This window comes from Helianthus annuus, chromosome 11, assembly GCF_002127325.2.
Source record: "Helianthus annuus cultivar XRQ/B chromosome 11, HanXRQr2.0-SUNRISE, whole genome shotgun sequence".
Lineage (NCBI taxonomy): Eukaryota > Viridiplantae > Streptophyta > Magnoliopsida > Asterales > Asteraceae > Helianthus > Helianthus annuus.
The window spans coordinates 6,178,405-6,195,577 of record NC_035443.2 but is presented as its reverse complement, the minus strand read 5'-3'; the positions used below and the strand labels follow the sequence as shown (position 1 = coordinate 6,195,577).

Sequence of the window (17,173 nt, the reverse complement as noted above, 5' to 3'; positions counted from 1 at the left end):
AAGTATACACAAATAGCAACCAAGATAGCATACAAGCCATAAAATAATGAATTGTAATTGTAAGAGTAATATGAAAAATTGCATATTGTATAAAGCAAATGAATCACCCCAAACTCACCTTTACATGATGCTAGCTTCTTAATACGCTAGATAACTGCATGGAATTCATATTCTAGATCGAACAAACTATGTCCATGCATACTTATACGTCACTAATAACTCAAGAGACTATCTCATAAGAAACTTTCCATTATATTATTTCATGTTTATTTCGATATAAATTGTTATGTGTCCAAAGGACAGGATATTTGTAGACCCTATGTAGTTTCAATACTATGTGACATTAGTTTCAAGGATATGTATATGTGTACAAAAATAAATACTTAACTCATTCATGAAACTCTTAATTTTGTATTTATCTATAAAAACAAATTAAAAACTATATATTCAATAACTTGTTTTAATTGTATTTAACCATCCTATCTCCTGCTCATAGTTCACCCTGCTAGTGACGAGCTTGGTTATCTGTCATAAACTGACTAAGTAGATCCTTTGTCCTCTTAAACTCTCCACTACTCACACGTGACATAAGATAATCCATGAAACAGAGAGTGCCGTCATCTTGTTGGGTATACTTTATGGAACGCGAAATATCAAACATGATTATGTCATCATCGACACGAAGAGTGAGCTTACCATCATAAACGTCGATGAGGGGTCGCGTCGTAGCTAAGAATGGAAGACCTAGAATGAGTGGAACTTTAGAATCTTCGTCCATATCAAGAATGACAAAATCGACCGGGAACACAAGTTTAAACTTTCACCAACATGTTCTCCACAATCCCCCTCGGGTACTTAACCGAAAATCGGCAAGTTAAATACTCATACGCGTGGGAGTCAGCTCTCCTAGGTTCAGCTCAGCATAAATATAATAGGGCATGAGATTAACGCTAGCTCCTAAATTGACCAGCGCATTCCTGACAGTGAGATAGCCGATCAGGAAAGGAATAATGAAGCTGCCTATATTTGTCATCTTCTTGGGGAGCTTGTTTTGCAAGACAGCAAAACTCTTCACCTAAGGTAACAATAGAAAGCTCCTCAAGTTTCTTTTTATTTGTCAAAAGATCTGATGTAGGATAAAATACACATATTTGTCCCGTGTAAATTGTACAATTATTGTATAGGTTTTATTTATTTTTAGTTAGTTTTAGTGTTATATTATATGATTTTGTGTTTTGCCAGGTTCTGGTGCGAATGGAGCGAAAACGAGTAATATGGAAATAACCAACCAGTTGGGCAGAGTGGTGTGCCAGAAACCGAAGTAAAATTGGCGCTATTTTCTGTGAGTGGGTCGAGCCCCACTTACCTCTATATTATTAAAGTGGAAAGCCATCTTTTGCAAGAATTAAAAGCCTAACAGAAAACGTGATATTATGGATCTTTTGTGGGCCGCCGAAGGGTTTCAGCCCAGTAGTTAGTGAATTCGTGTGATGTATAGGCCTTTGACATATTATACAAGAGTCCTAGTCTACCCATTATTCGATCAGCTAATATATACTTGGAAGAAATAAAGTGGTTGGCAGGCCCACTAAGGGATATAAGACGTGATCAGGCAATTATAGCCGACTTTGGAGACGCAAATATATACATCAATCAGAACAGCAGACGAATAGAGAGGGGGATACGCAACAAGATACGAACATCGAAAGGGACGATCATACATCAATCTGAGATACGAATTTGGAGTTCTGGAGGCGAAAATCAGAGGCTGTTGAAGGTTTGGAAGCTTTGGGATTGCAAGGAATCATTCGGGTATACTTTAGAAGCATTCGAGAGTGAAGACCACGGGTTTTACTATCCTAATTTTTCGTTCTTTGTTCGTTTTTATGTGTAACATGATGAATTCAGAACTTAGTATGACTTTATTTACGTTTTTGATTATGTTTTCCGGCTAAAAACCGTAAACTACCTAGGCTAATGACTATGGAAAAATAAAGTTTGGATTTTTATTTGGTTTTTGTCGTGGTTGTGGATCTTTCTTGCATTGTAAACGCTATGGGAATTTAACTTGGTGCGTGTGTGTGCTTGTGATTATTTTATTATTGATACTCGTTTCGTATAATCCTTGGTGACGGTCTTTATCACAAAATAGGGTTATATTAGGGTTCTTGATTTAGGTGAGTGTCTATATCACATAATAGGTCATTAATCCTTTAGGGTGAAAACGCGTAAGTAACCTTAGAAACAATATTCGGTAATATAATAAAATCAAGTGTGCTGCTAAACTCGTCGATGTGAGGCTCGAGGGTATTAATAGGTCTCGGTTTGGTTATAAGTCCTTAACGTTCCATTGTCTATTAAACCAAGATTAAAACCCGTAGTTGCTTTAGACGTTCGCGCGGCAAGGTAGAGCGTTTTACATAGGCACTTTCAAGAAACTAGAGGACTGAAAGGAAAATCTAGAAAACCGGTGAGCATAACATCCTAGGTAGTGCCACAAGAATCGCCTCGAGAGTGTTTGAGGGGCTTAGTGGTGTCTTAATAGGTTTAGCATTTAAAGATCCCGGTTCCACACCACAAAATTATCGAATAGAAATCCATTCTGAGTTTAGCTTGCGTCTAGCCTAGGTAGTCTTCATCACCACTGGTCAAAACCTTCGTTCGAGTTCGTGTCTAGTCTTCTAGCATTATTTTATTATTTTATTTAGGATATTTAGAAACCCCCCCCCCCAATTAATAAACAATTTAGTATGTCGTGTCAGTCTTAGTCTAGATAGAGTCGTAGCGTAATCAGTAGAGTCTCGTGGGTTCGATACTCGGACTTGCTTTAGCTTTACTACATTGATCGGTTCACTTGCCGGTTGTGTGGTTTAGGGTTTAGATCGAGTCTTAGTTTTATAAATTTAAAGCTTAGAGAGTCTAGAATTAGGGTAATTTTAGTTGTTTTTAATTAACCCATTTTCAGCACATCAAGATCTTTAAGAAACTTGGCATATTTAGGCATTGATGCAAGAGCCTCTACAAAAGGAAGGTTTACATGGAGTTTCATGAACATCTCCAAGAACCTATGATACTGCTCGGTATCCTTCTTCCTCACAAGCTGACCAAGGTATGGCGGTGTCGGCTTATACACTCTCAATGGCTCCTTATTTATCTCACTCTCTCCCGAAGCTCCACTGGATTGTGTTGTACATGTTGGGCCTAGCCTCTATTGCACTTTGCCAGCGAGACTCTCTAACTCAATCTCCCCATCAACTGATTCTTCCTTTTCTACCGGTTGATCCTCTGTCGCTCCTCTACCACTACGAGTTGCCTTTGCTTGAGAATGCGGATAAGAATGATTGAAGTTAGGATTAGGAATGGTGTTACTAGGAAATTCTACTTGTCGCGAATTGAGTTGGTTCAGCTATGCTCCTATCTCTCCCATCTTCTTCTCCAAATTCTGAATAGTTGTGTCCTGATTCCTGATCATTTGTTCACTCTGCTAGTGACATGCTTAGTTATATATCATAAACTAAGTAAGCAGATCCTTTGTCTCCTTAAACTCTCCACTACTCTGTAACACCCCAAAAATGTTTAGTATTATAATAAGTGCAAATAAACAAAGAATTCAACTTAGTTAATGAAATTTGGCAAAATGATAGTTATTTTATGGGGAAAAACCTAACTTAAACACTCTTTCAAAGTGGAGGGTTCAATGTGTAAGTAATAAATTAAAAGGTTTTAACTATTAAATAAAAATTTAAAAGAAAACACCCATAACTGGGTTCTGGTCGATCGAACAAGAGAGCAGGGAAAGGGGTGAAACCCTAACTTCAAGAAATCAAGAATTGAGCTTGAATCAAAGGAGAAATCTAATGCATGAACCCATAAATGCAAGTAGCTAACCTCAATTTCTATAGTGGTAAGTTTAGTTTTCTGAAATCATGATTTGTTGAATGAGGGGTTCAACCCAATCTCGAATTTTTATGTCTAAATGTGAGAAATCTGAGTTAGGGTTACCTTCTAGGACAAGAATCATGTTGATTTTTAGGTTATTTGAAAGATTTTGGTAAAACCCCACTTTGTGAAATTGTGGTATGAATAGGATGATCAAAGTAGCTATAATCATGTGGAATCTTGAAATATGATGATGTAGTAATGCTTGAATCTTAGAAGATTTATGTAGGATAAAAGAAGGTTATGAACATGGGTTGATTGTTGATGAATTATAAGATGAACTAGTAGGAATTCATGCTTTGTATACTTGTACATAATGCTAGTAAATACGACGCCCACCAAGTGTTTGATGAAATGCTTAAAAGAATAATATGTATAATTTGGAAGGTGAATGAATGAGATTTAGTTGTACTAAATAAACGAATGAATGTGTTGTTATAGGCGCGAAAGAAGAAGGTTCCAACACTAGGAAATCGGAAAGTTCACAAGATCGAGGTACGTTAGTGTACACCGCATTTCTATATTTATGATGTTGTCATATGTATAATAAATTCTAATTGTATTGTGTTGCTATGTCAAAGTTGTTAGAATCGAATTCAATGGTCGTTGAAAGTAAAGGTAAAATCCGTCATAAACGGATTGTGAGGAATGATTAAAATACGAAAGTTAACACATCATATCCGGTACTTTTAGTTGAACCGGGTATGGGAAGTTATGTATGTAATGGACGAAAGTCTACTCGATCCGTCTTTCTCGGATCGGAGTATGACGTAAGAATGTAATGACTATGATTGTTCATTATGAACAAATCGAATGAAGGTGATGTAATGATGCTAGTATCCGTTCCTAACGGGCATGTTAAGTAAGGTATGCTTAGCTAGGGGTGTGCATGGGTCGGTTTGGGTCGGTTTTGACCAAAAACCATAACCATAACCGCGATGTCGGTTATTGGATAACCATAACCATAACCGGTCTGTTATGGTGGTTATGGTTATTCGGTTTTGATGGTTATAGCGGGTCGGTTATGGGTGGTTAACCGTGTATTTAGCTTAGCTAAAATAGCTTAATTTTTTTTACATGGAATAAATTTTTATATATTGCATATTTGTATATATTAGTATATTACATAGTATTAAAAAATACATATAATCTATAATATTATTACCAATTATTATTGAATATTCAAAAAAAGTGATATGATACATTCCATAAATTCAAATAAACATTCAACCAAAACTACAAAATGATATGAAAAACCCATAAGTACTAAAAATCTTCAGTCAAAAACATAAAATATTAAAAATGTAGTGAAAAATACAAAATCCTACAAAGTTTTATTACATGTCGGTTCGGTTCGGTTATGGTATGGTGGGTATGGAAAAAATGATAACCATAACCGACCCGCTACTTTCGGTTTTCAAAAAAACCATTAACCGACCAACCGTTTTTTTATTTGGTTCGGTTATTTCGGTTCGGTTTTGTCGGTTAATTCGGTTATGGTTCGGTTAATTCGGTTTTTTGCACACCCCTGAGTATGTAAGGAACCGTTTAACGGTTAGCAAAGGAATTGAATGATGTTAATCCGAGAAAGAAACAAATGGGTTTATTACCTAAATTTGTTAGTAGCGAAATACTAACTTATTTGTTATGTCAAATGTAGGTAAATCCTCAATGTAGGCGACTTGGCAAATTGGAGCGAGCATACGCACACTTTATGACCATCAAGCGCTTCCGCTAGTCCGTATTAATGTTTTGGGTCAAAATATCTATTTTGTACAACTTGTTAGTAGTCACACTTTTTAACACTTGATGTTTTGGTTTTTAGTAGTATCTTGTCGAATGGATTGTAGAATTGTATTTGTTTTGATTATGGTTAAAACAGGGGTATACTCGTTTTACGGACGGGTCATGCCCAAATTTTGTAAAAAAATTGTGCATAAATGATATTAGTAATGTTGCCTTAAATTGCGAAAAGTTGGACGTTTTTAAAAAGTTTAGGTTTCTAGTGGTTTTGGTCGTCATTTTTATTAGACGCAAAGACGGGCCTTACATACTCACAAAAACTCTAGAATTAGAATTTTGGAAAAGTCTCTAACATGGCTGGTTCCCAGGTGGGTTCCCACCACGCCAGTTGGAGTTCTGCTGACTCTTGTAGCTTGAGTTAAAACCTTGGTTCTGACCTCCTAAGAAATATACATCCTCTTGAAATGATATGCGGAAATTAGCTATCTCATGTCCTCCTCGATAAACCTTACACTTTGCAACCTTCAACTTCAACTCTCTAACCTCCTTTGCCAAAGCCTATACAGCAACCGCCATACTAGTGTTTGGAGTGACTTGATATACAACACTTGAAGATGTGATGGTCCCAGTAGTAGGAATGGAACAAACATCTCTTCACACTCGCTCGACTCTAATCTATCCAGTAAATTACCTCCAGCAACAGTGTTGAACCTTTGTTGGGTCTTGAAGGTAAGTCCATTATAGAACTTATCAACAAGCTCCCAATCAACAAGTCTTACTTGGGACATCTAGTGATAAGGATCTGGAAGCGTTCCCAAGCCATGTGGTATGGCTCATCAGGGTTCATGCGAAAAGAGTGGATCTGGACCCTGAGACGAGCGACTTTGGAGAGCGGGTAATACTTTTTCAAAAATTTGTCCCTCAGACCTTCCCAAGTATAGAATTCTAGGGAAGAGTGTCAAGCCAAATAGCTGCTCAACCAGTTAGTGAGAATGGGAAGAGGCGTAAGTAGATGATGTGTTGTAAAACACACACTTTTATCCTACGTATTTCGTATAGTATAGTAATCAATTAGAGTTGTTTTTATTAGGTTTTATTATATGTTTGAACAGGTCCTGGTGCAAAAAAAGAGCTAAAACGGTTAAATAAACGAGCATCGGGAGTTAAATATAAAGCCTAGGGACTAAACATGACATTTGCTTTGAAAGTTTAAATAATATACATGTAGAGAAAAAGAAAATAAGGAAACGGATATGTTTAGGAAGAAATGAATTACAAGTTTTCCATTTTGAAATCCTTTAATTACCACTTTGCCATTGGTGATTTCAATAATTCACTAACTGCCAATGCCACCGTCTCTTTTGTTCTTTGTGATTGGGTCGAATTATTGAAGATATGGGCAGCCACCGGCCCACCTATGGAGTTAAATAATAATAAAAAAAATCCAAAGAGACATTATGTTGGTACATGATGAAGACATAGCCTAGTTGATCATTCACAACCTGCCATCATCCATCTTTATTTGTGTTGGGCCGAGTGCAAGCAATCCGTATGGGCTTGAGGTTTTGAAGAATGGCGTTAAACTTAAAATACAATATTGTTAACAATAAAAAGAAGATACGAACGGAGAGGGGAGGGAGACGAAAAAGAATATCTGTTTTTTTCTAAAGAAGTTGTCGTACATCGAACTCAAGGGTGTTCGTATAACAGAAGATCGAGAGGGGCGAATTGAAGAGAGCAAGCTATATGAATCGAATCTAAAAAGTTAAAGATCAAGAATCGAGTCGAAAGTGAAACGAGCTATTGTTCGGTTTGTTTTACTTTGTGTTTTTCAAACTTGATACTATGGATTATTTATGGGAAATTGGTCTGTAATAATCCCACTAGACCTTATTGGCAATTAACAATCCCACCTCAGAATATTCCCCCCATCCCCCACCAGTCCCACCTTTCACCTATTTTTCCTACAATGGTCCCCCATTAGAAAAACTGAACGGAGTTAAGTTTTTTTCCAAATTACAAACAGATTTTTTAGGGCTTTTGATTAGAATGACGATACGAGTCCATTGATGTAAAACTTGCCTCAAAACAGTGCTCAAAACGATGAAAACAGCGCTTCAATTCGGGTGTTTAAATTTCCAATTAACCAAAATCAAGTCACTTGAAGCACCATTTCGAAGTAAGTTTTACATCGATGGACTCGTATCATCGTTCTAATCAAAAGCCCTAAAAGATTTGTTTGTAATTTGGAAAAAAAACTTAACTCCGTTAAGTTTTTTAACGGGGGACCATTGTAGGAAAAATATGTGAAAGGTGAGACTGGTGGGGGGAATATTCCGAGGTGGGATTATTAATGGCCAATAAGGTCTAGGTGAGATTATTACAGGCCAATTCCCCATTATTTATTATTTGAGACATGTTTCTTTGTCCTGACTATGGTTTTTGGCTAGTGTTAACTGCCTAGATTGGATGAATGATTTGTTAAAGTTTTGATTTTTATGGATGTTTAATTAATTATTATGGATTGTTTATGAAAGTAGTCAACTTGGTTATTGGTTTGATGTATACGCATGCTTAGCTTTATTTAATTGTCTTTTATTGCTTCGTATGATGAGTCTTGGTAGATGTCTTTCACATAATAGGTTCATACTAGATTATAATATTGTTTTGTAATCTCTTGGATTAATTAGCCAATACACCTTAGAAGCGGTAATTAATAGTTAGATAAATCTAAATGTTATACTAATCTAAATAGCTATGAGGTGCGAGATTATTGTTAGGTCTAAGTCAGTAAATTGTTAGGTAGGGTCTTTGTGAGAAGTCTAAACTAGTTTCCCTATTGACCATTGTCTAACAAGTCAGATTGAGAATCCAAGTTTATACTAAGTTTATAGCCCGTGAGGGAGTAGATCGAATTAGGGTACTTTTATAAACCACTTTGATAACCCCTAAGGGAGTCCAGACCAACCGGTGTTCATAACAACATTTAGAGTTCCATAGGTGTCTTCCTGAGAAGGGTCGGGGGTCCTGCTCGGTGTCTCAATAGGTTTAGCATAATAAGATCCTGGTTCCATAGTAACAAACATCCTAATAAAAAAATAACTAGCACAATCCAGGATTCTAGTCTAGGTAGTCCTTCATCGTCATCTGAATTCGTCCTCAGTCTTAGTTCGTGTCTCCGTCCGCTTTAGTTAATTTTAATAAATTGCATTAGGTTATTAGAACCCCCCCCCCTCAAAACATAAAAACAATTAAGTTGAGTCAGTCTTAGATAAGTTAGTCGAGTCTAGTAAATGTAATTAGAGCGTCTAGTGGGTTCAGTACTCGGATTTACTTAGGCTATACTGCATTGATTGGTACACTTACCGGTTGTGTGGTCTAGGTTTCAGAGAGTCGCAGTTTAGAGTGTCTAGTTTAGGGTTAAAATTAGTTAGTTTTTATAGACCGCTTTTAGCACATCAGTAGACTACCTCGTCAGTACCGTTCTGGATATTGAAAGTGCAATAGAAGCGGCGGGAACGAGTGATGTGGCCTGAGGCATCCTCATCCTCTAAACCATGGAATTGGGCAATGTTCGAGAGAGTAGTCATCGCGTGAGAAGGAATTTGCCAGTTATAGGTACTGGTGAAAGCAGGCTTAGTGATAAGGGATCGGTCTCCTGTACAACCAGCGTTGGCGCGCTGGTGGAGCGTACGCCTCGGTGGTGGGTTAGTATCACTCATACCGAAAGAGAGAGTAAAAAGGAGGGGATAAAAACAGAGAAAAATTATAGCTAAAAATTCAAAAACATCTAAACCTAGAGGCACACGCAGCAAATAGCAAACAAAGAACCTAAAGGCAAAATAAAATTCTAGAAAGCACGAAAAAGTGACGAATAAACGAGTCGGGTCGTTCCTAAAAAGTGCCTAGATTTAGTGTGAAGTCAAAACCAAAAGAAATTAGGTTTGGTGACTTAGATTTAGTGTTAGGCTATTTATAATTTGGCTAAATCCACTTGCAATTCCAATATTCGATAGGGTGATAATTATAAAAATATACACTAATATAAAATAAATTAAAATTATTCGAGCCGAACGGACCTTTGCTCATGCTTGTTTCGTTTACAAACCGAACCGAGCCAATTGGCTCGTTTACAATTAAGAAGAAAATCAAACGAGCATTTTCCAAGCAAGTGACGAGCAACGGGCGAGCAACGAGCACTTTGCCCAATAGCCCTAAATTAATTAGAATACAACTTCATGATCTGGGCTTTTGGTGATTTGTTAAAGTGTTTGTGGGCCTGGTATGCGGATCTCTAAACAGCAGCCCAAGTCAAACAAAGGTTGTAGACTTGTAGTCAACGCATGGAATTGCTCGGCCAACAACAGTTGAAAAAGTGGGTCAACCCTCGCATGGATCTTCTTTTTCCCATTTTGTCGTGACATGCTACACATTTAATGTAACTTCCCCATAATTGCAATATTACCCATAATTGCAATATTAGTCCTCCGAGTTTTTTAGATATTTAATAACGACTTTCAGCCTTTTGGCAATAATAGTCCCTCGAAGTCTCGATCTTTAACCGGTTGAACCGGGTTGTACCATCTGGTTCAACTGACTTAACTAGTTACCCCTATAATTTCATAAAATACAACTTTATCCCAAAAAAATAATATGAAAATACAAGATTCTACGTTAAAAAATAATTTAACAATTAATCTATAATAAGTAATCCAAAAGAAGAGGTACTAAAAAGCTTTTTGATTTTAAATTAAATGTGTACAATAGGTATAAGTCGTTATGTCAATAGAGTATATCAAATTTTAAGATTTTGTAAACCGGTATAACCGGATTACCAGCGGTTTAGAACTCATGCCCTCTCCTCGTTTTACTGGACTTAAATGTATCGGGGCCCGTGTCCGGTATCCGGTATTAGCGGCCGATTTATACCAGTATTTAAAACATTGGGGAAAAGTCTCAACAAAGTTTCTGGGTTGGATTCTTATACAAAATACATTCCCCGAATAGTTAGTGCCGGATCCAGAATTTTTTCTAGGGTGTTCCTTTTGGTATATTCTCACTATTTTAATGTTCCCACTAACTTTTTTCATTTTTTTCCAAACCGAGAGGGTTCCTGGGAACCCCTTGGACCTGTCACTGCGAACAGTCATAGGATAATAGTATGGTTTCCCGCGTTTCGACTTTAAGAAGATTAGTCCATTCGGGGAGGTCTTGGGTTCATATACCAGGGGCGCGACTTTGTGGGGGCCGAGGGACGCCCGACCCGCCGAACTTTTTGCTCATGTATGTAGTTTTTGTATATATTTTTTATGTATAAACGTTTTCGACCCCCCGGTTTTATAATTTTTTTAGGTATACACGATTTCGACCCCCGGGTCGGAAATCTCAAACTTTGCCACTGGTTTATACCACATAGACGGCGTGGAAATTTACCGTTAAAAAATGGACGAGATTAATACGTGGTTTAGAATAAGAATGTTGGACGAAGTGAACTTTTTGGTATGGATTTGGCAAGTTGCTTAAAAAGGAAACTTCCACTTGGTCTTTGCCGGAAATAAAACGAAAAGACTAGCGTGTGAATCAAAATTGATATAGTGACTTTGAAGAAGAAAACAAGTTTCGGAAAATGACACACATGCCCCTAAAGTTTGGTAAAGTGTTCAAAGAAACAAAACATTATACTTAAATAATACTAAAATGGTTTCCACCGGGTAGGACTCGGAACCGGTTCCAGGTCATGTCATGAACCGTTTTTTTTGTGCATCTCTATCTATATACCTATATTTTTTTGAACGACCAACAAGCTTGACCATCTAGGTAACCCAACGGAAAAAAGCCACCCACGCACATGAACGCAGACATCACATTGCTTACCTGGCCCACTATAGAAAAATCCACCACTTGAGTTCCCACTATGGTAAAACCTTTGGTCCAACCCAAAGCTTTTTGCTCTAGATGAAACTCGAACTCATTGACCTTCACTTTGAAAAGCAATAATAATGTCAATGAACGAGAACATCATCCGCTGCAAAATCATAATCAAACAACATTAGTACCAGTGTCTATACAATCGGAACTGGTACAGATATTCGTTTTTGTATACTTTTCGAAAAACGTAATATATGTGTCAACGTCCTTATTAGCATATCATGAATTTATTCTTTTCATTTTCTCTTGGGGTTGCTATACCGAATGTCGATACCTTATCGATACCGTAGTAAACATAATCAAACCGATACCAACTGAATTCTCGTCGCAACACACAGAGTAATTTTTTTAGATGATATTTAGTAATATGTTATGTATATACAAGACTCATATTACGTATATATAGGATTAGGATCAAATACAAAGGATCCTAATTGTAAGAAGTGTAAGAAGGATTTATAGAGTGACAAGTGTCCAATAACCTAAAAAAACCCACTACACAAAAAAACTCCACTAAAAAAAAAAAAAAAAAAAAAACTTGAACATCCACCACCACCAAAAACCTAAACCCCCACCCCCCCCCCACATCACCCACCCTAAAAAGAATTTTTTTTTTTTTTTTTTTTTTTTTTTTTTGCCGAGGGGGTGGGGGTTTAGGTTTTTGGGTGGGGGTGGGGGTGGGTGTTTAGTTTTTTTTTTTAGATTTTTTTTTAGGTTTTTGGGGGGTGGGGGGGGGTGGGGGGGGGAGGGGAGGTTTAGGTTTTTTGGGGAGGGGAGGTTTAGGTTTTTTTGGGGGTTTTTTGGTGAGGTATAGTTTTTTTTTTTTTTTTCCGGGGGGGGGGGGGGGTTTAGGTTTTTTGGTGGGGGGGGGGGGGTTTAGGTTTTTGGTGGTGATGTAGTGGGTTTAGTTTTAGGTTATTGGATACTTGTCACTCTATAAATCCTTCTTACACTTCTTACAATTAGAAGCCTTTGTAGAATAACTTGACCCCGTATATATATATATATATGATAAAATGGTTTTATTTTTAACCCATTATTATAAACTATGCCAAATCTTGTCCATTATAATCCAACTCTTAGCATACACTAAAATCCCAAAATAGAAGATCTTGATAATATGAGGGGAGAAATGTAATAGCATTATACATATGTATCGTAGATGTAAATTTCATCATTATAAAATGCAACTCATTTCAGAAATACAAACAAAACACAATTGTGTCACTATTACATTAACTGCCGGAGCTCTTACTCTCCGGCGTTCTCCGATCACCATCTCCGCCGGAACCCTCATATCTGTCTATTTAGGTACTCTTTCTAGTCTCCTATAGTTAATGTTTTAAAACCTGAATTTTAAAATGGATTGGGCTTAGAAATGTTTAACCAGTTGAACTGTACCAGCCGGTTCAACTGGGTTGACTAGTACCCCTAGGGGTGTAAACGAGACGGGGCGAGCCCGAGCCCGACTAGACTCGAGCTCAGGCTCGTCAGGCTTTTATGAAGCTCGAGCTCGGCTCGGTTCGAGCCTACTTATTTGAGCTCGAGTTCGGCTCATGAGTAAAATCCAAAGCTCGAGCTTGTCTTGACTCGGCTCGAGCTATTATGAGAACAACCTCAAACGAGCTAAAAGCTTGGCTCGAGCTCGCTTGAATATCGCTTAAACAAGACAAAGCTCGGCTCGCCAACGTTATCATCTTTATTATTATTATATTATATATAAAAAATAAAATTTTGTTTGGCTTCGTTTAGGCTCGCGAGCCTATACGAGCTTTTTATTTCAGCCGCGAGCTCGGGCTCGATAACTAAACTAGCTCTATTTCCGGGCCGAGCTCGGGCTCGGGCTCGTTAAGGCTCGGCTCGTTCGAACTTTTAACCGAGCCGATAATGATTAGCTCTCGAGCTTCTGGGCTTGTTTACACCCCTAGTTACTCTTATAATTTCATAAAATGCAACTTTAACCCAAAAATAATCCAAAGCTACTCAATTTTTCAAGAAAGATTTTTATTTTTAATTAAAAGTGTACTGGAGTGTATTAAAAAATCTGTTTTTTTTTTTTAATTTAAAAATCAATTTTTAAGATTGTGTAAACCGGTTTAACGGTTTAAACCAGTACAACCGGATTTACCGACGGTTTAGAACTTATGTCGTCTCCTTGTTTTACCGGCTTTAAATGTACCGGGGCCGTGTCCGGTATTCGATATAACCGGTGCCGATTTATACTGGTATTTAAAACATTGGTCATAGTTCAAACTAAACGTTTATTATCTACTTTGAACTTTGAAGCTTTAGTGACGCAACACAGAGTGTAAACGCAAAAGATATACAGATAATATTTCTCAGTTTTGAGTCAAAGGAATTGGATTAAAACTGAATGAATAAAACGTTACTCAACTTGCCCTTCTCATAGGGTAGTTTTAAATTTGACAGATTTGCTAAGTTTTCCAAGTTAAAAATTAAAATAGAAATAATGAATTTAAAGGCAAATTAAAAATTCACGCTTTTAAATTTAAAAAAAAAAGTACGAAAGATTGACAAAATTGGAGGAAATATTGATTGATGAAATCCGAGCCTTAAGTCAAGGAAATTGGGTCTTACAGCTCGTCGAGACCTTTTCGTCGGCTTGACCCATAACTCCAATCGTAACCCAAGTTATGTCCATTTAAAGTTTAGGCATTTTCTGGCTGGTTTCTAGAGGTGTAAACACGTCGGGCCGAGCCCGAGCCCGACTAGGCTCGAGCTTGGCTTGGCTCTGTTCGAGCCTTACTTATTTGAGCACGAGCTCGAGCTCGCCTCACGAGTAAAACCCAAAGGTCGAGCTCGGCTCGAGCCATTTTGAGAGCAACCTCAAACGAGCTAAAAGATCGGCTCAAGCTCGCTTCAATATCACTTAAACAAGCCAAAGCTTGGCTCGCCAATGTTATCGTCATCATTATTATATGTGAAAGTGTATCGTACGAGCGTACGCAATGTCAAATTCGCACGTTATAACAAAAGGTCGCATGTTGTAAAATCAGAAGATCGCATGTTCAAAAAAAATCCCATGTTATAAAAAATAAAATTTCGCATGTTATACAAAAAATAAAAATCGCATTTTACTCAAAATAGCAAACTCACATGTTATAAACCTTTTTTGCATGTTGATACTGAATCTCGTACGTTAAGACAATTTGTACAATAACCGGCCTCATTATTATATTATATATAAAAAAAACTAAAATTTTGTCTGGGCTCGTTTAGGCTCGCGAGCCTAAATGAGCTTTGTATTTCAGGCCCGAGCTCGGGCTCGATAACTAGATGAGCTCTATTTCAGCCTTGAACTCGGGCTCAGGCTCGTTAAGGCTCGGCTCATTCGAGCTTTTAACCAAACGGATCACAAGTAGCTCTCGAGCCTCTGAGCTTGTTTACACCCCTACCGGTTTCCCCTCGTCTAACTAGTCCAAAATCCAAATGAGAGTCACCTAACTGATACCTTTTAGAGGTATCATTTTCTAGAATTGTTACCTTTTTTGCTGTGGATTGTGCTTATTAGTTTTTTTTCTTTGAGTTAGTTTACTGTTAGGGCTTTGATTTGCTTGTATAACATTGTTTTCAATCCACTCCAACTGGACATGATTTGTTTTGATTTATTCACATCCTTTTTTTTTGTAGAATTTATCATCATCCAGGAGTAAAGAAAGTCCAGTTTTGTTCAACTATGGGGAGATTACCGATGATCATCGTCGTTTTCATCAGCTCCTTTTCGCTCCTTATTTCGGTTAATGCTAGTGATGGCATACGACAGTTGCGGTTCGATAAAAACAAGGGCGAGTTCAAGATTCTGCAAGTAGCTGACATGCACTACGCTAATGGAAAGAAAACAAAATGCAGGGATGTGTTGCCTAAACAAGTCGCCCATTGTTCCGACCTTAACACCACTTATTTCATCGAACGAATGATCCAAGCTGAAAAACCCGACCTCATTGTTTTCACCGGAGACAACATCTACGGAACTGATACAACCGATCCAGTCGCTTCCATGAACGCTGCTTTTGCCCCTGCGGTATCCTCAAACATCCCTTGGGCAGCCGTGTTAGGAAATCACGATCAAGAATCCACATTGTCGAGAGAAGGCCTCATGAAACATATCGTCGGAATGAACCACACCTTATCGCAGTTAAACCCTTTTGGCGTTGATGTTATCGATGGTTTCGGAAATTACAATCTTGAAGTACATGGAACCGAAGGGTCAAGTTCCGGGAACGAATCGATTCTCAACTTGTACTTTCTCGATAGTGGTGACTACTCTACGGTTCCCGCTATCCCTGGCTACGGATGGATTAAACCGTCGCAACAGTTTTGGTTTCAACAAACGTCGATGAAGCTTCAGAGAAAGTCGAAAGCTCCGGGACTTGCTTACTTCCACATCCCATTGCCTGAGTATTCAAGCTTTGACTCGTCAAGCTATACGGGCGTTGAACTAGAACCTGGGAATCCCCCGATTAGCTCTGCTTCAGTTAACTCCGGTTTCTTCACGACGCTGGTGGGAGCTGGGGATGTGAAGGCGGTTTTCGTGGGTCATGATCATCTTAATGATTTTTGTGGCGAGCTTACGGGAATTAATCTATGTTATGCTGGTGGATTCGGGTACCATGCGTATGGAAAGGCGGGATGGTCGAGAAGGTCAAGGGTTGTTGTCGCGTCGTTAGAGAAAAAGTCGAATGGTAGTTGGGGAGCGGTTGAGTTCATCAAAACGTATAAACGCCTTGACGATGGAAACCTAACTGTGATTGATGATCAAGTGCTTTGGACTAAGACTCCATCTGGAAATGGTAGATAAGAAATACATAGAAATTGTTCTATTCAGTAGGGAATATTATAAGTTTGAATAAAATGTTTTAGGAGACTATATTGCTTACAAATAAAGATTTTTATATCAATTATGGACAACTTTTGGATGATTTACTTTTATAATAAAATTTTCTTTCACTCATTTGCACTCATTTGACCTGTAAGAGATAAACGATGACTTGAATTGTTACCGTCTTAAATGAGTCAATAGCCACTTCTAACTCATAAACGATGAAACACTGGCTAACACCGAGGTTAACTAGCTGGGTCATCTCTTATGAGGGTTCAATCTCCTTCTCTACTCGCCTAAGACTGAGATCCTGCAAAACAGCAACACCGTTAGCTCGTTAAGAGGGGAATATGGGGTTTCCCTCTTAACCGGGCTCCGGCGTGATAATAAGTACTGTTCCGAGGGAAAATAGTGTGTGTTGTGGGTGGAATGTAAGGAGAACAAAATGTTTTACCAGGTAAATGAAGGGTCCTATTTATAGCCCGAGGGTGAAGGAGGGAGGAGTGACCTTGCCAGCTGTTATTGGGCGCCAGCTGTTCGACCAAGGGGAATATCCTCTTGGTCTCCTCTGTTGTGGTCAGGATAGTGGTCCACGTGGCGCGTCGTCATTTGTCCATGTAGGAGAATTCGTACCGCAGCTGTCGGTCTGCCCCCAGGTTGTGTTGTCGGTGTACATGGCGTCCGATTAATGGTGACACGTGTTGTCCTTTTTGTCTGGAGGAG

General features: G+C 38.2%; 1 protein-coding gene across 2 annotated transcripts in view; it reads left to right on the top strand.

Moving 5' to 3' along the window:
• Positions 1–16,582, top strand: part of LOC110889360 (probable inactive purple acid phosphatase 29) — a 59,611-nt gene extending 43,029 nt beyond the window's left edge. Inside the window, exons 1-2 of one of the 2 annotated variants that reach the window (XM_022136876.2) lie at positions 12,823–12,921; positions 15,262–16,582. In XM_022136876.2, the coding sequence (XP_021992568.1) occupies positions 15,308–16,429 (1,122 nt within the window). In that variant the 5' untranslated portion in view covers positions 12,823–12,921; positions 15,262–15,307 and the 3' untranslated portion in view covers positions 16,430–16,582. Of the gene's footprint in view, positions 1–12,822; positions 12,922–15,261 lie in introns of those variants that run through there. The other variant, XM_035979510.1, reaches the window with a different exon arrangement.
• The last annotated feature ends 591 nt before the right edge of the window (positions 16,583–17,173 follow it).